Source organism: Cryptotermes secundus, unplaced genomic scaffold, assembly GCF_002891405.2.
Source record: "Cryptotermes secundus unplaced genomic scaffold, Csec_1.0 scaffold391, whole genome shotgun sequence".
Lineage (NCBI taxonomy): Eukaryota > Metazoa > Arthropoda > Insecta > Blattodea > Kalotermitidae > Cryptotermes > Cryptotermes secundus.
In genome coordinates this window covers 101,167-118,390 of record NW_019737394.1, presented here as the reverse complement: position 1 = coordinate 118,390, position 17,224 = coordinate 101,167, and the positions used below count along the sequence as shown (strand labels likewise).

The 17,224-nt window shown below is 43.4% G+C and overlaps 1 protein-coding gene across 1 annotated transcript in view; it reads left to right on the top strand.

Moving 5' to 3' along the window:
* Positions 1-5,565: 5,565 nt before the first annotated feature.
* LOC111870352 (sn1-specific diacylglycerol lipase alpha) overlaps positions 5,566-17,224 on the top strand; it is a gene marked incomplete at both ends in the record, with an annotated part of 110,580 nt that continues 98,921 nt past the window's right edge. The window contains 1 exon segment of the mRNA XM_023862559.2: positions 5,566-5,880. Within this exon segment, the coding sequence (XP_023718327.2) occupies positions 5,786-5,880 (95 nt within the window).

Sequence of the window (17,224 nt, the reverse complement as noted above, 5' to 3'; positions counted from 1 at the left end):
CTGCTGTGTTCGGCTGAATTACGTGCTACCGACGTCGCATAGGAAGGTAACTCCTGTGTTCAGCTGAATTACATGCTGCCGACGTCCCAGAGGCAGGAAACTGATGTGTTCATCAGAATTACATGCTACCGACGTCGCAGAGGTAGGTAACTGCTGTGTTCAGCTGAATTACATGCTACCGACGTCGCAGAGGAAGATAACTGCTGTGTTCATCTGAATTACGTGCTACCGACGTCGCAGAGGAAGGCAACTGCTGTGTTCAGCTGAATTACATGCTACCGACGATGCAGAGGAAGGTAACTGCTGTGTTCAGCTGCCACTTAAGCGCATAAATAAACATCCATTTCTAATATAGAATCTGAGGTTCTCACAGCCATGGTTATGAAGAGTTACATCTTCTGGGATATAACGCCATGTAGTCCGTTGAAAGCCAACCAACGTTTCGGAAGAACATGTCGCCTCCATGTTCAGGGTGGAAGAATAAGCCAAGCAGGAAACCAATGCGAAGCAGATAGCAAGAAGCTTTGTTCTTTTGTTTCAGATCTTCACGGCGGTTCAAGTTTCCTGTTGTTATGACGTCTCATAATGTCATGGGCGTTTGCTAACGTGTAACGGTGTCATAACCCAGGGAAATATCCTGTTAATATTATTATAATTGCTATTATTATTATTATTATTATTATTATTATTATTATAACGCTGTGTGGCTGATATGCGTATCGCAGTTCGCATGACACGAACGCGGAGCCATCACTACAGTACGTATTTACAGAAATTAGCAAGTATGGAGCTAAGCCCCACGCCCGTTCTGTTACTGGTGTTGATTGCTGACGTTTGGCCCCCTCCATCGGTCCTTAGACGGAGTCTGTGAACTCTTAGGTACCTACTCTTGATTTCGTTGTTTAGTTCGGAATTGTCTCAATCTGCTCTGCTGATCACAGCAGTCACGCTGTCCTGACATCTCTTCATCAAATCCCGCGGCACACCTGAGCTTCTCTGTGAGACAGGCCGGATCCAGCGTGGATTCCTCTGAGGCATGATCCAAGGCATGACTGCGAGACTGCAGGTCATCTTTGGCATTCAGCCCACTAGGCGTTCCAGCGAAATGCAAATTCCGCCCACTGGGTGCTCTCCCGTCGATGTCTCCTAACAAAGCATGAATCCCTCGCACCGGATGCTCATAAAATGCCGTGAATTTTGCCCACTGGTTGCTCGTAACAGTACGCTAATCCCGCCTGTTGGGTTCTCTTAACAAAATGTGAATCCCCTCGCTGGGTCTCCAAAGAAGTCGGGAATTTCGCCCACTGTGTGTGTCCAATAAAACGTTAATTCCGCCCACTGGGTGCTCCCAACAAAACGTTAATCCCTCCTAGTCTATTCTCCGTACGAAACGTTAATCGCACCACGTGGATGCTCCCAGCATATTGTCACGTGTAGAGTGGTACGCGTGATGAAATTAACGGGTTTTAATTCGGATTATTGGATTTATTAACACCTTCCTTTACAAACACTCTTAAGTACAAGCAATACAGCGCTTTCGCTGATTTACAGAATTTTCATTTCACCGTTGCACACGCACTAGGTTTCACAGTTGCCATTAGTCGTCTCCTAGCAACGGATCTCAACACAGAAATTAGCAATTCAAATCACTATGAAGTAACGGGTTGCATAACTCCTTTGTTCCACCGCTAATCGGCGCGGACTACATAGAAAACACAGCCTCATCTATTGTTGCGTTTTCGACCGTGTTCACAGACCTCTTGCCTGGCAACGAGTTGATCAAGTCTGCTGCAATATAAACCGCTAGAACAAGCGTTGTTCAGCCGTTGTATTTACAGGTGACAGACGCGACTACGGTTAATAACACCAGCCAGCCTATTGGCTCCAGCACAGCTGAAGCTGACAAGTGTTTGCCGAAAGAAACAGGGTTTCGCATGTTAGCACAGTTGGACCAACTTGACAAACACTTGACTGCTAGGAACACTGTTTTCCGCCGTTGCTCCTCAACGGGGGGCCAATCATTTCCATTAAGGTTTAAGGGTTTTCGTACTATCTGTCTCAGTATTACCCCTCCACCGAACAGATAAGCCAGCCATGTAACTTCCGGAAATGGCCAGCTCAACTCTTGAACACAAGATAGGTTATCGTTAGCCTCTTACGGCATAGTTACATTGGTTGACAAACAAAATGTCACAAGTTACCCGCTCATTTCAGACATGGTGGTCAAATAACTCATGACTGAATCAGTCAGTGTTATTGCCCTATCTCGGTTTGCTCCATCAGCCCTTTAATCTTCAGTGATTATTATGTGTACAGCCTGTCTCAACATTAAAGGAATCAGTGTGTTAACACGTTGAAGCCCGTTACGGGGAAAACTAATAGTTTCCAGTTTCAAAGCTTCCCAGGCAGTGCGTCGCCCTGGTAAGCGTGGGTTGCTGGAGTGGGTGGGGGGGAGTGGAAAGTGCCCTGCAGAGCAATGAAGAACTGAGACGATTTGGAAGATCTAGGCGTAAATGAGGGGATAATATTGGAATGGATCTTACTGAAATACTATGGAAATGCGTGGACTGAATTCATCTAACAGGATATTAAAAGTGGCGGGTTCCGTAAACGGCTGAGATTATTTTATGTAGCTCAGCAACTATTAGCTTTCAGAATTACTGGATTTTGTCTAAGAACTAGAATCGTTTCCGAGACTGAATTTGTTTCTACCCTCAGGTGAGGGGGTGACACCTACTTTGTTGGGTGTGTTACAAAGAGCTAACCTCAGTCACTGGACCGACTGCTGTCAGCTCTTTCTGAGGGACCCAACACAGTAGTTATCTCTCACCCCCTCACCTGAGGATGGACACAGACCCGGTTTCCGAAACGTTGTGTGCTTTAGTTTTTAGAATACCGAACGATGGACAAAGTCCAGGAACCCAGTAATTCTGAGTGTTATACACCATCGTCACAACCTTCAGAATCCAGCTGCCAGCTTCCCAAGAAAATCCGTTCTCCATGGACTTAATTACTGCCCAGGCCACGCCATAGCTCAAGCGGTTAGTCCCTGGCTTCCAACCGCGGCGGCCCGTGTTCGATCCCGGGTCTGGTCAAGTGGGATTTGTTGTGGACAAAGTGGCGCTGAGGCAGGTCTTCTCCGAGTACTTCGGTTTCCCCTGCCAATCTTCATTCCACCAATTGCTCCACAATCACCATCACCTATCATCTGGGGCTGGTACAACAGGCCAGAAGTGGCCGCAGTACAAGGGGCTTAGTCACACCCCACTAACAATAAAAAAATAGTTACTGCTCAACGCAATAGGTAAAAATGGCTGTGAGATTTGAATCCCTCACAGTTGTGATACTGGAATGTGATCACGTATAGTCTGGTAAAAATTTACCATGAATCACATCCCAGGAGAGGGTTTCAGAAAGCAGCAGAGTTGAACGCAAAATAAAAATAGTCTAGACAGCTGCTTGTCACACGGCAGTTCGTCTTGTGGTTGATTGTGAGCAGTATGAATCCACCTGCAGTTCCCGCATTAACTGTCTTCGTCTGCTCGAACACTGGAGTCGTGGGTTCGAATCCCATTGAAGGCATGGATGTCTGTGTGCGTTTGTTTTGGGTGTAGGTGGAGTCCTACTGACTGTGTATAGGATTAAGAAATTGAAAAAGCGGCCAAGGTCCAAAGTACCAGGAATCTTCTTCGGGTTTAAAGACGGCCAGCCGGCGCGGAAGGCTGACAACCTCACCGCCATCTGTGAGTCGATTCTCTAGAAAATGTGGGACTCTCGGCGTCTCACAACACTATGGACCTCCAGGGCCTGTTACAGGGATACAAAACACTCCGTGGCTTTATTCCGCAAACGAACTATACCGACCTGCCGTTTGTCGACGAAGTTAGTGCCAACTTCAGTGGGTAGAGGGTGTAGCGTGGTCAGCGCAACAAATCCCCACGGCCGTTAATTTCGGTTTTATAGACCGAAGCCGCTACTTTCCATTGAAGTAGCTCCTCAATTATTGGGTGGACCCCCTTCCAGACCCGCTACTTTTCAGAAAATCTGGTAGCGCCGGGACTCGAGCTCAGGAACTCTGACCACTAGACCACAGAGGCGGTCGTTACAAGGATAGCTTTACCATTTTTGCAATGAGTAATAACAGTATGGGCCGGTCACGGTAGCCGAGCGGTCTAATGCGTGCACTGTCTTCGCTCGCTCGGAAGCCGGGATCGTGGGTTCGAATCCCACTCAGGGCATGGCTGTTTAGTTTGTGTGTGTGCGTTTTTCTGTGTTTGTGTACAGGTAGAGGCCTTGCGACGAGCTTATCACCCGCCCACGGAGTCCTACCGCATGTCTAAGATCTAGAAAAACCGAAGTGAACGGAGAAGTTCATGGAGGTAGGCCTAGGCCCACTGGGGCTGTAGTGCCAAGGAAAAAAATAACAGCATGGTGGGCGTACAATATGGTGAAGGAGGGACGGCACTAGCGCTAATCACTAAAATTATATCAGGCTAAAAAAGGTAAATGTATCCCTATAACAGGCCGTAAAAGCGCTTAGGGTTGTGAGACGTCGAGGCTCCCACATTTTCTAGACAATAGGCCCACAGATGGCTTGACTTTGGCAACTTTACACCCTGGCTTCCTTTATCCACAGAAAGATTCCTGATATCATTTCTGCTAGAGGCTAAGTCGACACCAGGCTCATAGTGCGGCTGGGAGGATTAGGGAAATTGGAATATCCAATGACTCGAAAATGTAATATAGGAGTAATTTGATTTTTGTAGAATGCAAAACCGAATGGCAGTCATGCATAAGTAATATATGTTACAATTTGATAGCCGTAACAAAAAACATATATAGGAATACATTACATGTATAACACAGTGACGCAGTGAGATTTGTGGACTTTGTGAAATAGCAGAGCAGTGTCTATGAGTACTGCCTGAGTCAGTCTGGAAAGCAAATGATAAGTGAAGAAGATCATATTATCTGGTTAGCGGCTAATTAAGACGGAAAACAAGTTTTTTGGGGGAGGGGGCTTACACAATACGCAAGAGACTTGGCTTGGAGCAGGATAATTTATTGCAAAATAATCAGCAAGGTGCTTCTCGCGCTCACTCTATTCCTGTGGCGTCGAGGCGCATGTGCAGACGTCAGGCACCGTTGAATGAGAAAGGAGTTTGGCTGGGGAAAGAGAAGGAAGCTAGGTAGAGCGCAGGAAGCCAGTCAGTTTCTCATGGACTCGAGGAGGAAAGGGAGGGCGCGCTCTAATTTAGACCGGCTAGCAACATAGGTTTCACAGGAAACATGTCGAATGCATTATGTAAAGGTAGCGTGAGGACGACGACACGTTTTTCAAAAGCAGTTGTTTTAAGCGAACCGAAAGGAACTTGTTACTTTCAGGAGAGAAACATCAACAGTGTGTACATGTTGGCCTTTGGTGTTTTATGCAAGTTCTTAATAAGTGTTGATATGCTTTAAAACAACTCAACTGAACTAGTAATCCTTATATGAAAAGCTGTACATTTTGTATACTCCCACCTTACTTGTTGCAGTTTGTGTGTAACAATATTGTGTCTTTAGCCGCGTGTTCTATGTCGCTGTGATAGAAGTTGCGCATTTGCTATTAAGTGACCGTCGTTTTCGAAATATTGGGGCTGAAGTATTATCTTAAGTATATGCCAGATATATGGAAAGCCATTGTAGGAAAATGATAAGTGGAATTTATGCTGAAGATGACGCAAAGGAAGTCATATTCTCAAGACTGGGTTAAAGCAGCAAGGAGCAGCGGCTGGCTGTCACCATGCCAGGCATTGTCGTGTTCAGAAGGCGGTGGGGTGTCGGAAGTGATGACCTGGTGGTGCCAGGGGTCTTCCTCTTCGTTCTGCACCTCATTTGGTGAGCAACCCTCTCAACATTTCACATTTCAGTAGAACACAGGGGTGTACAAACGCGGACGGTTCACGAAGCAGTGGTCCTGCGAGGCTCCATTGATACGAAGCGAAATGTTTGAAATTCGTGCGAGAATCACAACGGCGTTAATTGCGTAAACCTTGTGCCGGTTTTGTAGTATCAGTTTATAGACCTACCGTTCCGAGGTTTGAAGACGCGTGTTTTGGGCGAAAGTTTGGTTTGATTGTTTCGACTTCGATTATATGCTGTTATTATTGTAGCCGAGATTTCAGTCCAGTAGGTCTGTTTTCTAGACTGCGTGGAATGCAAGATTTCTATTGCGAATGTGGCACCCTAATACATGGCCATCTTTCACCGGTGCCAAGAATTGTATCTAACCCATTTAAAAGCAGAAATTCATCTACATGACAGAAAACACACTTGGTCTAGGCTACAAAGCCCAACCGGTTTATTGTGAGAATCATATGGAACACACAAATACACTCTGTGGGCAGAATGAAGAGTTTTTTAATGTTAAACCGTCGGGTTTATGTATGTTTATAAATTGTAATATGTATCAGTGAATACAGACAGGGTTCGGATTGGTAATTGGATTTACAATTTACAATTAATTATTACACTAATTCATTCACACATTTTACAATTACTCCGAAATAATCTTCTCAGTCTAGTTCCATTGTTCTTCACTATCCGTTTCCCAGCAACGGATTTATAACAGGAACTGTAAAAGTTTCACTAATTATACACTCCTGATGTCGACGTACTACAGCACATGTAACGTCACACAGTAAGTCTTATAATTCTTCTTCTGGGCAAACTGATGTTCCCTTGGAACTTCGGAACTCAAGTCTAGTCAATTCCCACTCCCGTATGCTCACATATCATCTCGGCACGGACCACGCACAGAAAACACATCCCTGTATTGTTGCATGATGCAGATCACACAGAAAACACGTGTCATGTCAGACTGCGAGTTAATTGGTCCGTTAGCAGCGCTGGATGTGGCGCGGACGACACAGAAAACACAACTTCATCTATTGCATGCTGGACCGTGTTTACAGAGCTGTTGCCTGGCAACGCATTGATCAAATCCGTTACAATATATAATATTAAACACTGGATAATACGGATTATTTAGCCCTAAAAACAAAACAAAAACCATTAGAAAACAAATAAATGGAAAATTGAATAATATAGGTAGTGCTGATTAAATTAATAAAAAATATCATTGCAGCAATTTCTTCCTCTGTCAGAAGCTGAAATCATGGGTCTTCTTCATCCAGCTCAAGCCAGTCTTTGAGATTTTCTTGCGTCTTTTCAGTCTCTCCAGCTGCCCTCAACACCGTCTTAAAGTCCTCTTCCTTTAATCCCTCTTGCCCCTAAATCCCACGTGTCTTTTAAAGCATGTACTCAACTGCGAGGAGAATTTTTAATTTTTCATATTTCGATCCGGATTAACTGTAATCGGAGGGCCGTGCCATAGCTCAGGCGGTCATGTGCTGGTTTCCCACCGCGGCTGCCCGGGTTCGAACACAGGTCAGGTGTTGTGGGATTCGTGGTCGACAAATTGGCACTGCGGCAGGTTTTCTCCGAGTGCTTCGGTCTCCCTTGCCAATTTTCATTCCACCGAATGCTCCATAATCATCATCATTATCATCATCATCTACCATCCGGGGCTGATACAATAGGCCAAATATTGGCCGACGTACCAAGTAGATTCAGTCTCACCCCACCACAAAAAAAAAACCTGATTAGCTAGGGATTGCTGTATATATATGCCAGTGTACTTTAAGCGATTACATATTAACACTTGGATAACAACAGCGGGGAATGGTACAAAACTATGCATGTTGAATCACTCACTCACTCACTCATGGAGCTGAGCCCTTCTGAAGGAGCCGCCAATTGTGCAGCTACTCAAGAATTTCCCAGCATTTTATGGAACCCGAAGGTTCATTACCGTGTTCACAAGAGCCCCCCACTCTGTGCCTATCCTGAGCCAGATCAGTCCAATCCATCCCATCCTATCTCTCTAAGATCCATTTACGTAATATTGTCCACCCACCTACGTCTTGGTTTTCGCTTGGTCTTCGCTTGGTCTTCCGGCTTTCCCTCCAACATCGAATATGCATTACACCTCTCCCCCATTCTTGTAACATGCCCTGTCCACCTCATCCTTCTCGACTTGATCATTCTAATTATACTTGGAGAAGAGTACAAGTTATGAAGCTCCTCATTATGCAGTTTTCTCCAACCTCCTGTCACTTCATTTCTCTTCGGTCCAAATATTCTCCCCAACACCCTGTTCTCACACACCCTCAGTCTATGTCCCTCCCTTAATGTCAGAGACCAAGTTTCACACCCATACAGAACCACCGGCAAGATTATAGTTTTTTATATTCTAATTTTTAAGTTTTTAGACAGCAGATGAGAGGACATAAGGTTCTGGACTGAATGGTCGCAAGCATTGCCCGAGTTCAATCTCCTCTTAATTTCCTCCTCAATCAGGTTTTGATTTGTTATCGTCGTTCCCAAATATCTGAACTCTGCAACATTTTCGAAACATCTGTTACCTATTTTTATGTCATAAGTTTGCCCTGCATTTTGGTCACGAGATAGCAACACATACATAGTTTTCTTTGTGTTTACTTCTAAACCAACTTCCTTACTAGCGGCAAATAAAGTGTGTGTGTTTTTCTTTATGGCAGCTGTATTATCACCCAGTAGATTCACATCATCAGCATAGACCAACACCTGATGTGTCCTATTAAATTTCAGTCCCACCTGGTTTCCCTGGACCTTCCTAATAGCATATTCTAAAGCAAAGTTGAAAAGGAGTGACGATAAAACATCTCCTTGTTTTAGACCATTGTGGATAGGAAATTTATCAGACAAATGTTTACCTGTACGAACTTTACCATACGTTTCGTTTAAACACCTTTTAATCAGCCTGACTAGTTTCATGCGTATCCCAAGTTCTTATCAGAATATTATACAATACGCATGTTAGAACACAATACCATAATTTGCAACCCATTGCAAGGCAGTTCTCACATGTTATCAGGTCGCGACTGCTGCTTGAGGCCGGTATTATCTCCTTCGAAATTTTGAACTTGTGTAGGGCCAAATGTGAACGAAACAGGCCCATCAGCATGAAGCTTGCTTCCTACCCATTGCTAAGTTGGGTTACCCCTTGACCCCTATAACGTCGTGTAGTCCGGTATAACTTCATTGGCATCTAGGAGGAACGGTCTGCGTCCATCTTCAGGATGGAACAGTAATGGAAGCCGGACTGTGCGATTAAAAATGGTTACTATGAGAGTTCATCTTGTTTTTTGTGTGGAAGATGATTTTTGTTTCATTTTTGAGCATTTTCCCACGGAAGTTCGCCCTCCCCCCCACAATTGAACCCAGTCTATCCGTGCATAGGCCTATTCTTATGGAGAGCAGCGGATTCTGAAACACGACGAGCGAAAGTTCGGCGGCTAGGAAGTACTTGTGGCTCATGTCTTTTTTGCAGTGCTGAATTTTACATAAAAATAGGTTGATGAAGTCGATGAAAAGAAACGAATACAAGTGACCGATATTCCGAAAATTAAACGCGACTAAATATAAACCTAACATGACCTTGAACATAAAAGCCCTGCAAGAATGAGGGAATATCTTGTCACCGAAAAACATAAAAATTGGTCATGTCCGATTTAAGTTGTACAGAGTGGAACAGAGTATGCTTACGCCAAGAAAACAGGTCACTTCACACAACTAAAATATTCCTAGTATGGCACGTAGTTGAGCACTATTAGTAGATAATATGCAGAGGATAATTTTTATGCCGTAATTTTAATTGAAGATGGTATTAAACAAGGAGATGCTTTATCGCCATTGCTTTTCACCTTTGATTTAGAAATATCATTAGGAAAGTCCAGGAAACTAGGTGGTAGTGAAATTAAATGGGACACATCAGCTGCTGGTCTATGCTGATGATGTGATTCTACTGGGAGATAACATAGATACCACAAAGAAAAACAACTCTAATTGACGCCAGTAAGGATGTTGTTTTAGAAGTAAACGCAGAAAATACCAAGTATATGCTGTGTCTCATCACCAGAATGCACAGCAAAATCATTACATAAAGATAGCTAACAGATGCTTTGAAAATGTGACACAGTTCAAATATTTGGGAACAGTAACAAATACAAATTTGATTCAGGAGGAAATTAATAGGAGATTGAATTCGGATAATGCCTGCTACCATTCAGTCTAGAATCTTTTACTTCTCATGTGCAGTCTAAAACCGTAAGAGTTAGAATATAAAAAACTATAATTTTGCCTCTGGTTCTTTATTGATGTGAAATTTGGTCTTCGACAATAAGGGAAGTGAAAGACGCTTGCATATAGGATTTTGGTGGGAAACCCAGAAAGAATGTGTAACCATTCATTGTAATTTGTTGGACTCTTTCGTATTAATTGAAATTGTATTAAGATAAGATCACGTAATATACAAACAAAGATCCGGCAGATGGCCACCTTTTTTACACTGAGAAATGACATAGTTAAAGTTTTGCTATGTGGACAGGAAGTAACATCTGGTACATTTCCTGGAATACTGGCAGTTTCAGCAGAGTCGGAAGGCCTTTGAGAATTCGAGAGCTGACAGTTTGGAACGGCTATAACTTAGAAATGGGAGTGCCTGAGTCTGATCCCCTGATCTTAATACATCAAGCCGCTGTCAACTTAAGCGTTAGGTCAGTAACTGCCAGAATCACATAGCAAAGCAAAACGATTGGAAATTCACCAATTTAGGGAACCTCCTAGTTTTAAACTAGACCAGTAACACATGTTTAGAGGAGTGGATTTCTCTTTGATGCTGTGGTTCGTGGACCTCAGGATTTAGAGAGAGATCATTCTCTCTGGAGAGTCTTCATCCAACTTTCGACTAAGTCAGAAACAAAACTACGTTACTTCCTCTGGTGTTATAAGCTAAATAAAGTTGAAAGTTTAAGCGTGAGAAAATTTTGGTTGTCACACACAAGTATTTCTTTTTTGTGCAGTGTAATTGACCACGGCATTTATATTAATATGAATTCAATTATCAGTAATTGGCACACATTACATATTGTCACGTGCAGGATGGTACGCGCGACGAAATGACGGGTTCTAATTCAGATGATTGAATTTATTGGCACCTCGGTTACAACCTCTCTTAATCACACCTAAATTATCGCCACCGTTGATTTACACACACTTCATAATTCACTGTTACACACATACACTAGTCCTCTCCTGGTAACGGATCTCAAAACATAAACTAGCGCTTCAAATCACTCCAAATGTTATACATAATTAAAGTCTTCCAGTCACACTTTAAATCCTTACAGGCCGACTTCCATTATTCTTCTGTACTGTGGTTCCACTTCGCTCCGTTCGCGTGCTTCCGCCGCTACTATTTCTCTCTCGTAACTGCTCCCAGCTGAACTATGGCACTCACTTGTATAGCCGCCAAGAAACCTACGTCGACCAACAGTAAACACGTATCACGTGACCCCTATTCACCGTTGCTGTGTGACAACGCACATCCGCAAGCTAACGGACACGCAGGAAACATGTCACGTGACGGCTATGTACTGTTGTGTTACTTCACAGCGTGCGCTTTACATAGCAACGGTCCGTCCGCGGACACTGAAAACACTGTTCCTGTCCTGTTGGCCGCGTGTGTGTTGTGGGCATTGTCTAGCAACGGCCGACGTTTATAGATTCACTGCTTAGCAACGGGTTTATGCGCCACAATATTATAGGCCCATGTCTCATCACAGCCAACACTGCGGCGTGTATTAACTTTTTAATATAAACGTGTAATTGCAATGTTATGATCTAGAGCCAACCTCTGAACATATTATCTTTTTAACAAGTCAGGTTAATATAAAATTAAATTGTCAGCTTATGAAAACATATATATCTACTTGTAACAGAGAAGTTAGGTTCCTGTGTAAGTATATCCGAACTTTCCGTATGAATACAGCAAGTATATTAGAAAAACATTATTTTATTTTTTCTAGTGGTGACGTAACGGGCTGCGTCACTGACTGATAACGCAGCCTTATTCCCGAGGTAGGTCTAGTTGTGATAACATATAGGAACGCTTGAAAATGGTGGGACAGATGGTGGCGTGTGCCCAGCGAACTGTGACATGTTGGATGACATTACAGCGTACGTATATGTGCAGCTTTGGTTGTATGGCGAGTGTACGATGTAATAAATTGGTTTTATGTTATGTGCTTTGTAAGCTAGCTTGCTGTGCGTTGAGGCAGGCCTCGCTAGTCCGTCGGACTAGCGGACGGATGAATTGATGTGAATCAACCTGATACGCGCAAATCTCGGCAAATGGTGCATATAACGGTTCAATGAAGCGCTGAGTTACGACCGTTAAGAGAACTGAAGTTAAAGGAAACTGATCGGGTCGCAGGCCGACGTTTTATGAGTCTGGCAGTAGCGCCGTCTGTATCGCGTCAAGTGCTATAGTGACTAATGAATACTGACTTGAAAAGGATGTGGAAGGGACCGGCCGTGATCTGATTGGACGCGCTCTCCAACACTTTTCTAGAGGGACTGAGGAAGGCAGGGAAAGTCAGTCTTCATGCTGAGGTTTGAAGCCAGAAACTCTCAGACACAAAGCAAGATGGGTACTCACTTGATAGTCATGAGAAGAGACCATTTTTGTGGAAACGTTTGTAACGTATATAGAAGTGATCAGAGATTCATATTGTCACATGATAGATGACTATAGACTGGGTTTGGAATAGTAACCGGATTCATTGCACACTTAAACCACTCGTTGCTACACTTCACAAATCACTGTCGGTCATACTAGGTCTCCTCAGTCTGTTACAGTCTTCATTAGCCATTGCTTGTTAGCGGCTTGTAACTGTTTTCTGTGTTGTCAGTGCGGAAGCTACATAACAGGAGAATTACCAGAGTAACCAGTCAGTTGCACCCCGTGTGGAGGCGGGGTCGAATACCTCCACCGTGACCCTGCGAGTCGTAGGAGGCGACGAAAAGGGAAGTCTCAATTCTGAGACAGTAAAATATGGTCGCGAGTCCCAAGGGACTCGGACCCGAGAACGACTGCGCTGTCAAGGGCCAGCAGCATGTACAAATAACAGACCCGTCCTCTCGTCAGAGAGAGTGCCCCAAAAAGAAACAAGACTGTAACTGTCAAACAGTAATATATCTGGTCATGAGCCCCAGATGGGGTTCGACACCGAAACTTACTGACTGACTGATCGTCAATCGCAATGTGACGTTGACTTTGACTCTGATTACGGAACAGTACCGAGATTGCAGTTAGAATAGTAAGAGGTTGGTGGGAGATGGTCAACAGACTGCGAGGACATGATACCGGGAGCAGAGGAGCGTCCATTGTTGGAAGCCGCTACCACGCATCACAGTAAAGACCGTGATTGAGAACACTAGCTTTTGTATGATAGTGATTTGTAAAGCGTAGTGGCGAGTGTAAATATCGAATAAATCCAGTTATCAATCCAAAATCTGTCTGTAGTCACCGTGTCGCGAGACAGTATTATGTTGACATTTTTTCAAAATTTTTAATGGGCAACCGCTAGATTTTTTTATTGCTGGTGGAGTGGGACTTAAGTCCCTTGTACTGCGACCACTTCTGGCCTATTGTACCAGCCCCTGATGATAAGTGAGGGTAATTGTGGAGCAATTGGTGGAATGAAGATTGGCAGGGGAAACCGAAATACTCGGAGAGAAACTGCCCCAGCGCCACTTTGTCCACCACAAATCCCACTTGACCAGACCCGGGATCGAACCCGGGCCGCCGCAGTGGGAAACCAGCGACTAACCGCTTGAGCTATGGCGCGGTCCAACCAGTAGATTAGTTGTTTAAAAAACACACTATAAAGTGAAAGTTACTGTTGCAGAGTACGTTAGAGCTCAAGAAGAATATCCGAGAAAATAAAATGTTGATGTCCCTGAAGAATGTGAAATTGTGACAAATTATAAGTTGAGTGAACAACTCCAGTTTAACCTTTTATAGACTGACTTTCTTCTGAGTAATGTATATAAATTCAGCTCGTACCTCACAGTAAACACATTATGCCTCCGCTACAAAGTTCAGCCGGTTAATGCTGTTTAAGGAAATACTCGCTGTTTACTGTGAGAACCATAGGGAACACATAAATACACTCCTTGGGCAGAATTCAGAGTTTTGGTATGTCAAAGCTGGTGGTACGTATGGTAACCACTGGACTTTAATGGGTTAATAAGATTATTAACCAGTCGTACAGAACCAAGTTAGTCGTGAACCACACTTTCACTGCTTCCCACTTGAAGCGGGAACACAGCCCTGCTTCATACACCCGCGTGAACAACCAGCGCTCTGCAAGTATGGCGAAGCAGATCAAAGGACCATGATCCATCCACTTTCGCCTCGTCGGACCGCGAATCTCTCATCTACGGCATCCTATTGTGAGCCACCATAACGTAGTTCAGTAAAGTGCCCCTTAACACTCCGCATGTTATGAACGAGATATCTCGTTTAAAAATCCGACTGAGTCTACTTGGAATGTCATTCCGATGTCAACAGTGTCTCTCAAACGAAAGTTCATCTGCAATTTCTTGCAGTTTCTGAAACACTGGTTCCTTATAACGAAGAAAAGGCGTATCGGCTGAAGTCAGAACTCTGCCAGAAAAGGGCCGATGTGAGACAAAGCGAGCGGAAATCAGAATGGATGCGCAGAATTTGCTGTAGATTTGGTGATTGAGTTCCGAGGCACACGTAACGGGACTCGTGCTGTCGCAGGAGAAATGGCTGCCTACTCTTGCCATTCGAGCACATTTCGATGACAAAGAAACACGAGCCATTATACTTCCCACCCTAAATCTGAGAAGCCTGTCAATGATGTAATCAGACATCTGCCTATCGACACCCGCGGAAGACATCTGCAACGGATTAATGGAACTTCAAACGTAAACCCATTTTGGCAAATGATCGGAATATTATTTTGGTGTAGTTAAGTTTAAAATCCTTCAGACAAGAAAGTAATGGCTTTATTTGTCTTGAATGAATCCGAAATTTTGGCGCCACAATGCCCCACTCACCTGCGGGAAAAGGTGACGTGCTGGATATTATGGGCCATCAGAATATCAAAGTGTCACATGGTCATTGTTTCTGGCGTCCTGGGCTCAGACCACCTACCAATTGTATTCCACACACACTGGATCATGTCAAAATTAGGAATCTTTTGGAAGCTGTTGAAAAATTCACAGATTAGGATTCTGCCCATTCATTGTAATATGAGTCTGAGGGGGCCTAAGTCCATGAGAAAAATAGATTGCCTGAATTTTATCTTCATTGATTTTTATGTACCAGCGCTCACACCACTTCTCAATAGCACTGAGACCTCGCTGCAGCTTTCTGAGAACATAACCCTCTTTTATACAGGTGTCGTCAGCAAAGAGACCTAGATAGACTCCAGGTGTTTGGGGCGTATCGTTTATATATTGACTTTACAGTATGAGGGAGAGAAGAGAACCTTGTGGCACTCCTGCTTGGTGTAGACATATCACCTTTGGCTGAAACTCTGAATTTTCTTTGAGAAAGGAAAGAGCTAATAAACTTGATTAGACTTATCGAAAATTGTAATGTAGGTAATTTATATAGCAAGCCAATGTGCCATGTTGTATCAAAAACTTTTTCAATATCCAGGAATACAGCAGCTGTAGATATGTTATTGTTGAAATTTAAGGTCAAGTGGTCCATAAGCCTCATACATTAATGTGTCGTGCTATGACGGGCATGGAAACCAAACTGTCTTGAATTAATTAGGCCTTTTTCTTCAATGCGCCTTTGAACTATTTTCAGAATAAATCTTTCGAATGTCTTGCCTGTTGTAGACTAGAGGCTAATCGGGCATAAATTTTGAGGAAATTTTGGGTCCTTATTGGGTTTCGGTAACATTATAACCTTTGCTTCCTTCCAAGGCCTTGGGAAATGGGACAGCCAAAGGCAGTGATAAATAGATGTGTCAGATGTACCAGTGGTCTTCTTGAAAGATGCCTAAGGCATTCATTTGGAATACCATCAAGTCCACAAGCCTATCTCAATTTTATTTTTTTTGTTAATTTATGTATGGCGGGTGGTACGTATAGGAACCACTGACCTTTAAATAGTTGAGATTTATTAAAATGATTAAAAGCGGAAGACGTAATGGTCAAGATTTTGAGATGTAAAACCATTTGGATTCAGTATATGGACAAAATTAAAAGAAACATACTTCCGAAACTATTAAAATATTACAAACCGCGTGAATCAAGGAACCGGTGGAAGACATTTGAAGGGACGGCTGGACAAACGGGGCCGGAATGGCCCAACAAATTGTCTAACTGCCTGACTGGGAGTTCACTATTGCTTCTTGTTATTGTATTGTTTATTTCTATAATGTCGCTTTACATTTTATTGTGTTCTGATATTTAATATTGACCGTTACAAACAGTATGTTATGCCTTGTTTCAGTTGCGTTCGGTTGATTACATTTTCCGTTCTGTGTGCATGAGATGCATGGGGAGGGCTGCAGGAACCAAATTTCATGATTCCTCACTCCGGGTGGAACTGGTTTGAGGAAGGCTCTAGAGTCAGGATTATCCTTTATGTTACAAGTATCCGTTCCTCGTTCGGTATATTGTTACTTCTCTTGCAAGCATGACAGCTTATAGTTCCTAACACTTTAAAGAAGAAATAATACCCAAATTAAGAAACCGGAAGTTTCTCGTGTGATTACTCCACAGTGGAGCACACATCATTATCCATGGCGCTGTTCTTTACGTATACATGAGAACAAAGGAGGCCAAATTAAAAGTCTTCGATTTCCAATGTCAGTAAAATCCATGGAAAGCTATAATGTATGTAATGCGTGGGAATTTTCACTTACCATCTTCTACAAAATCGAGTTTATTAAGTATCAGCATTGCTCAAAATCGCAACTGTGCGATAGCGTTAGTGAAATTCGGTTGCATCGCATTTTAAGTACATCTGTCCAACGGTACGAATATGTGAGCTGATGCTTTGTGAATGACAGACGGACATGACCTCCACGTAAGGCATTCTTTTCTGTTTTGTAAGGAAAGTTAACAAGGAAGAATGTACATAAGGTCCAGGTCCGCTGTAGGAAGGAGACGAAAGCAAACAGTTATATATTTCTGGAGGTGTCTTGTGGGCAGAGATCAGTCCACGGCCTGGGTGAACTAGGGAGTGCATTCTGCTGATTCCGTAAGAGGCGTTCTTGGACCCATTTGTATTTAGAGCGGGGGT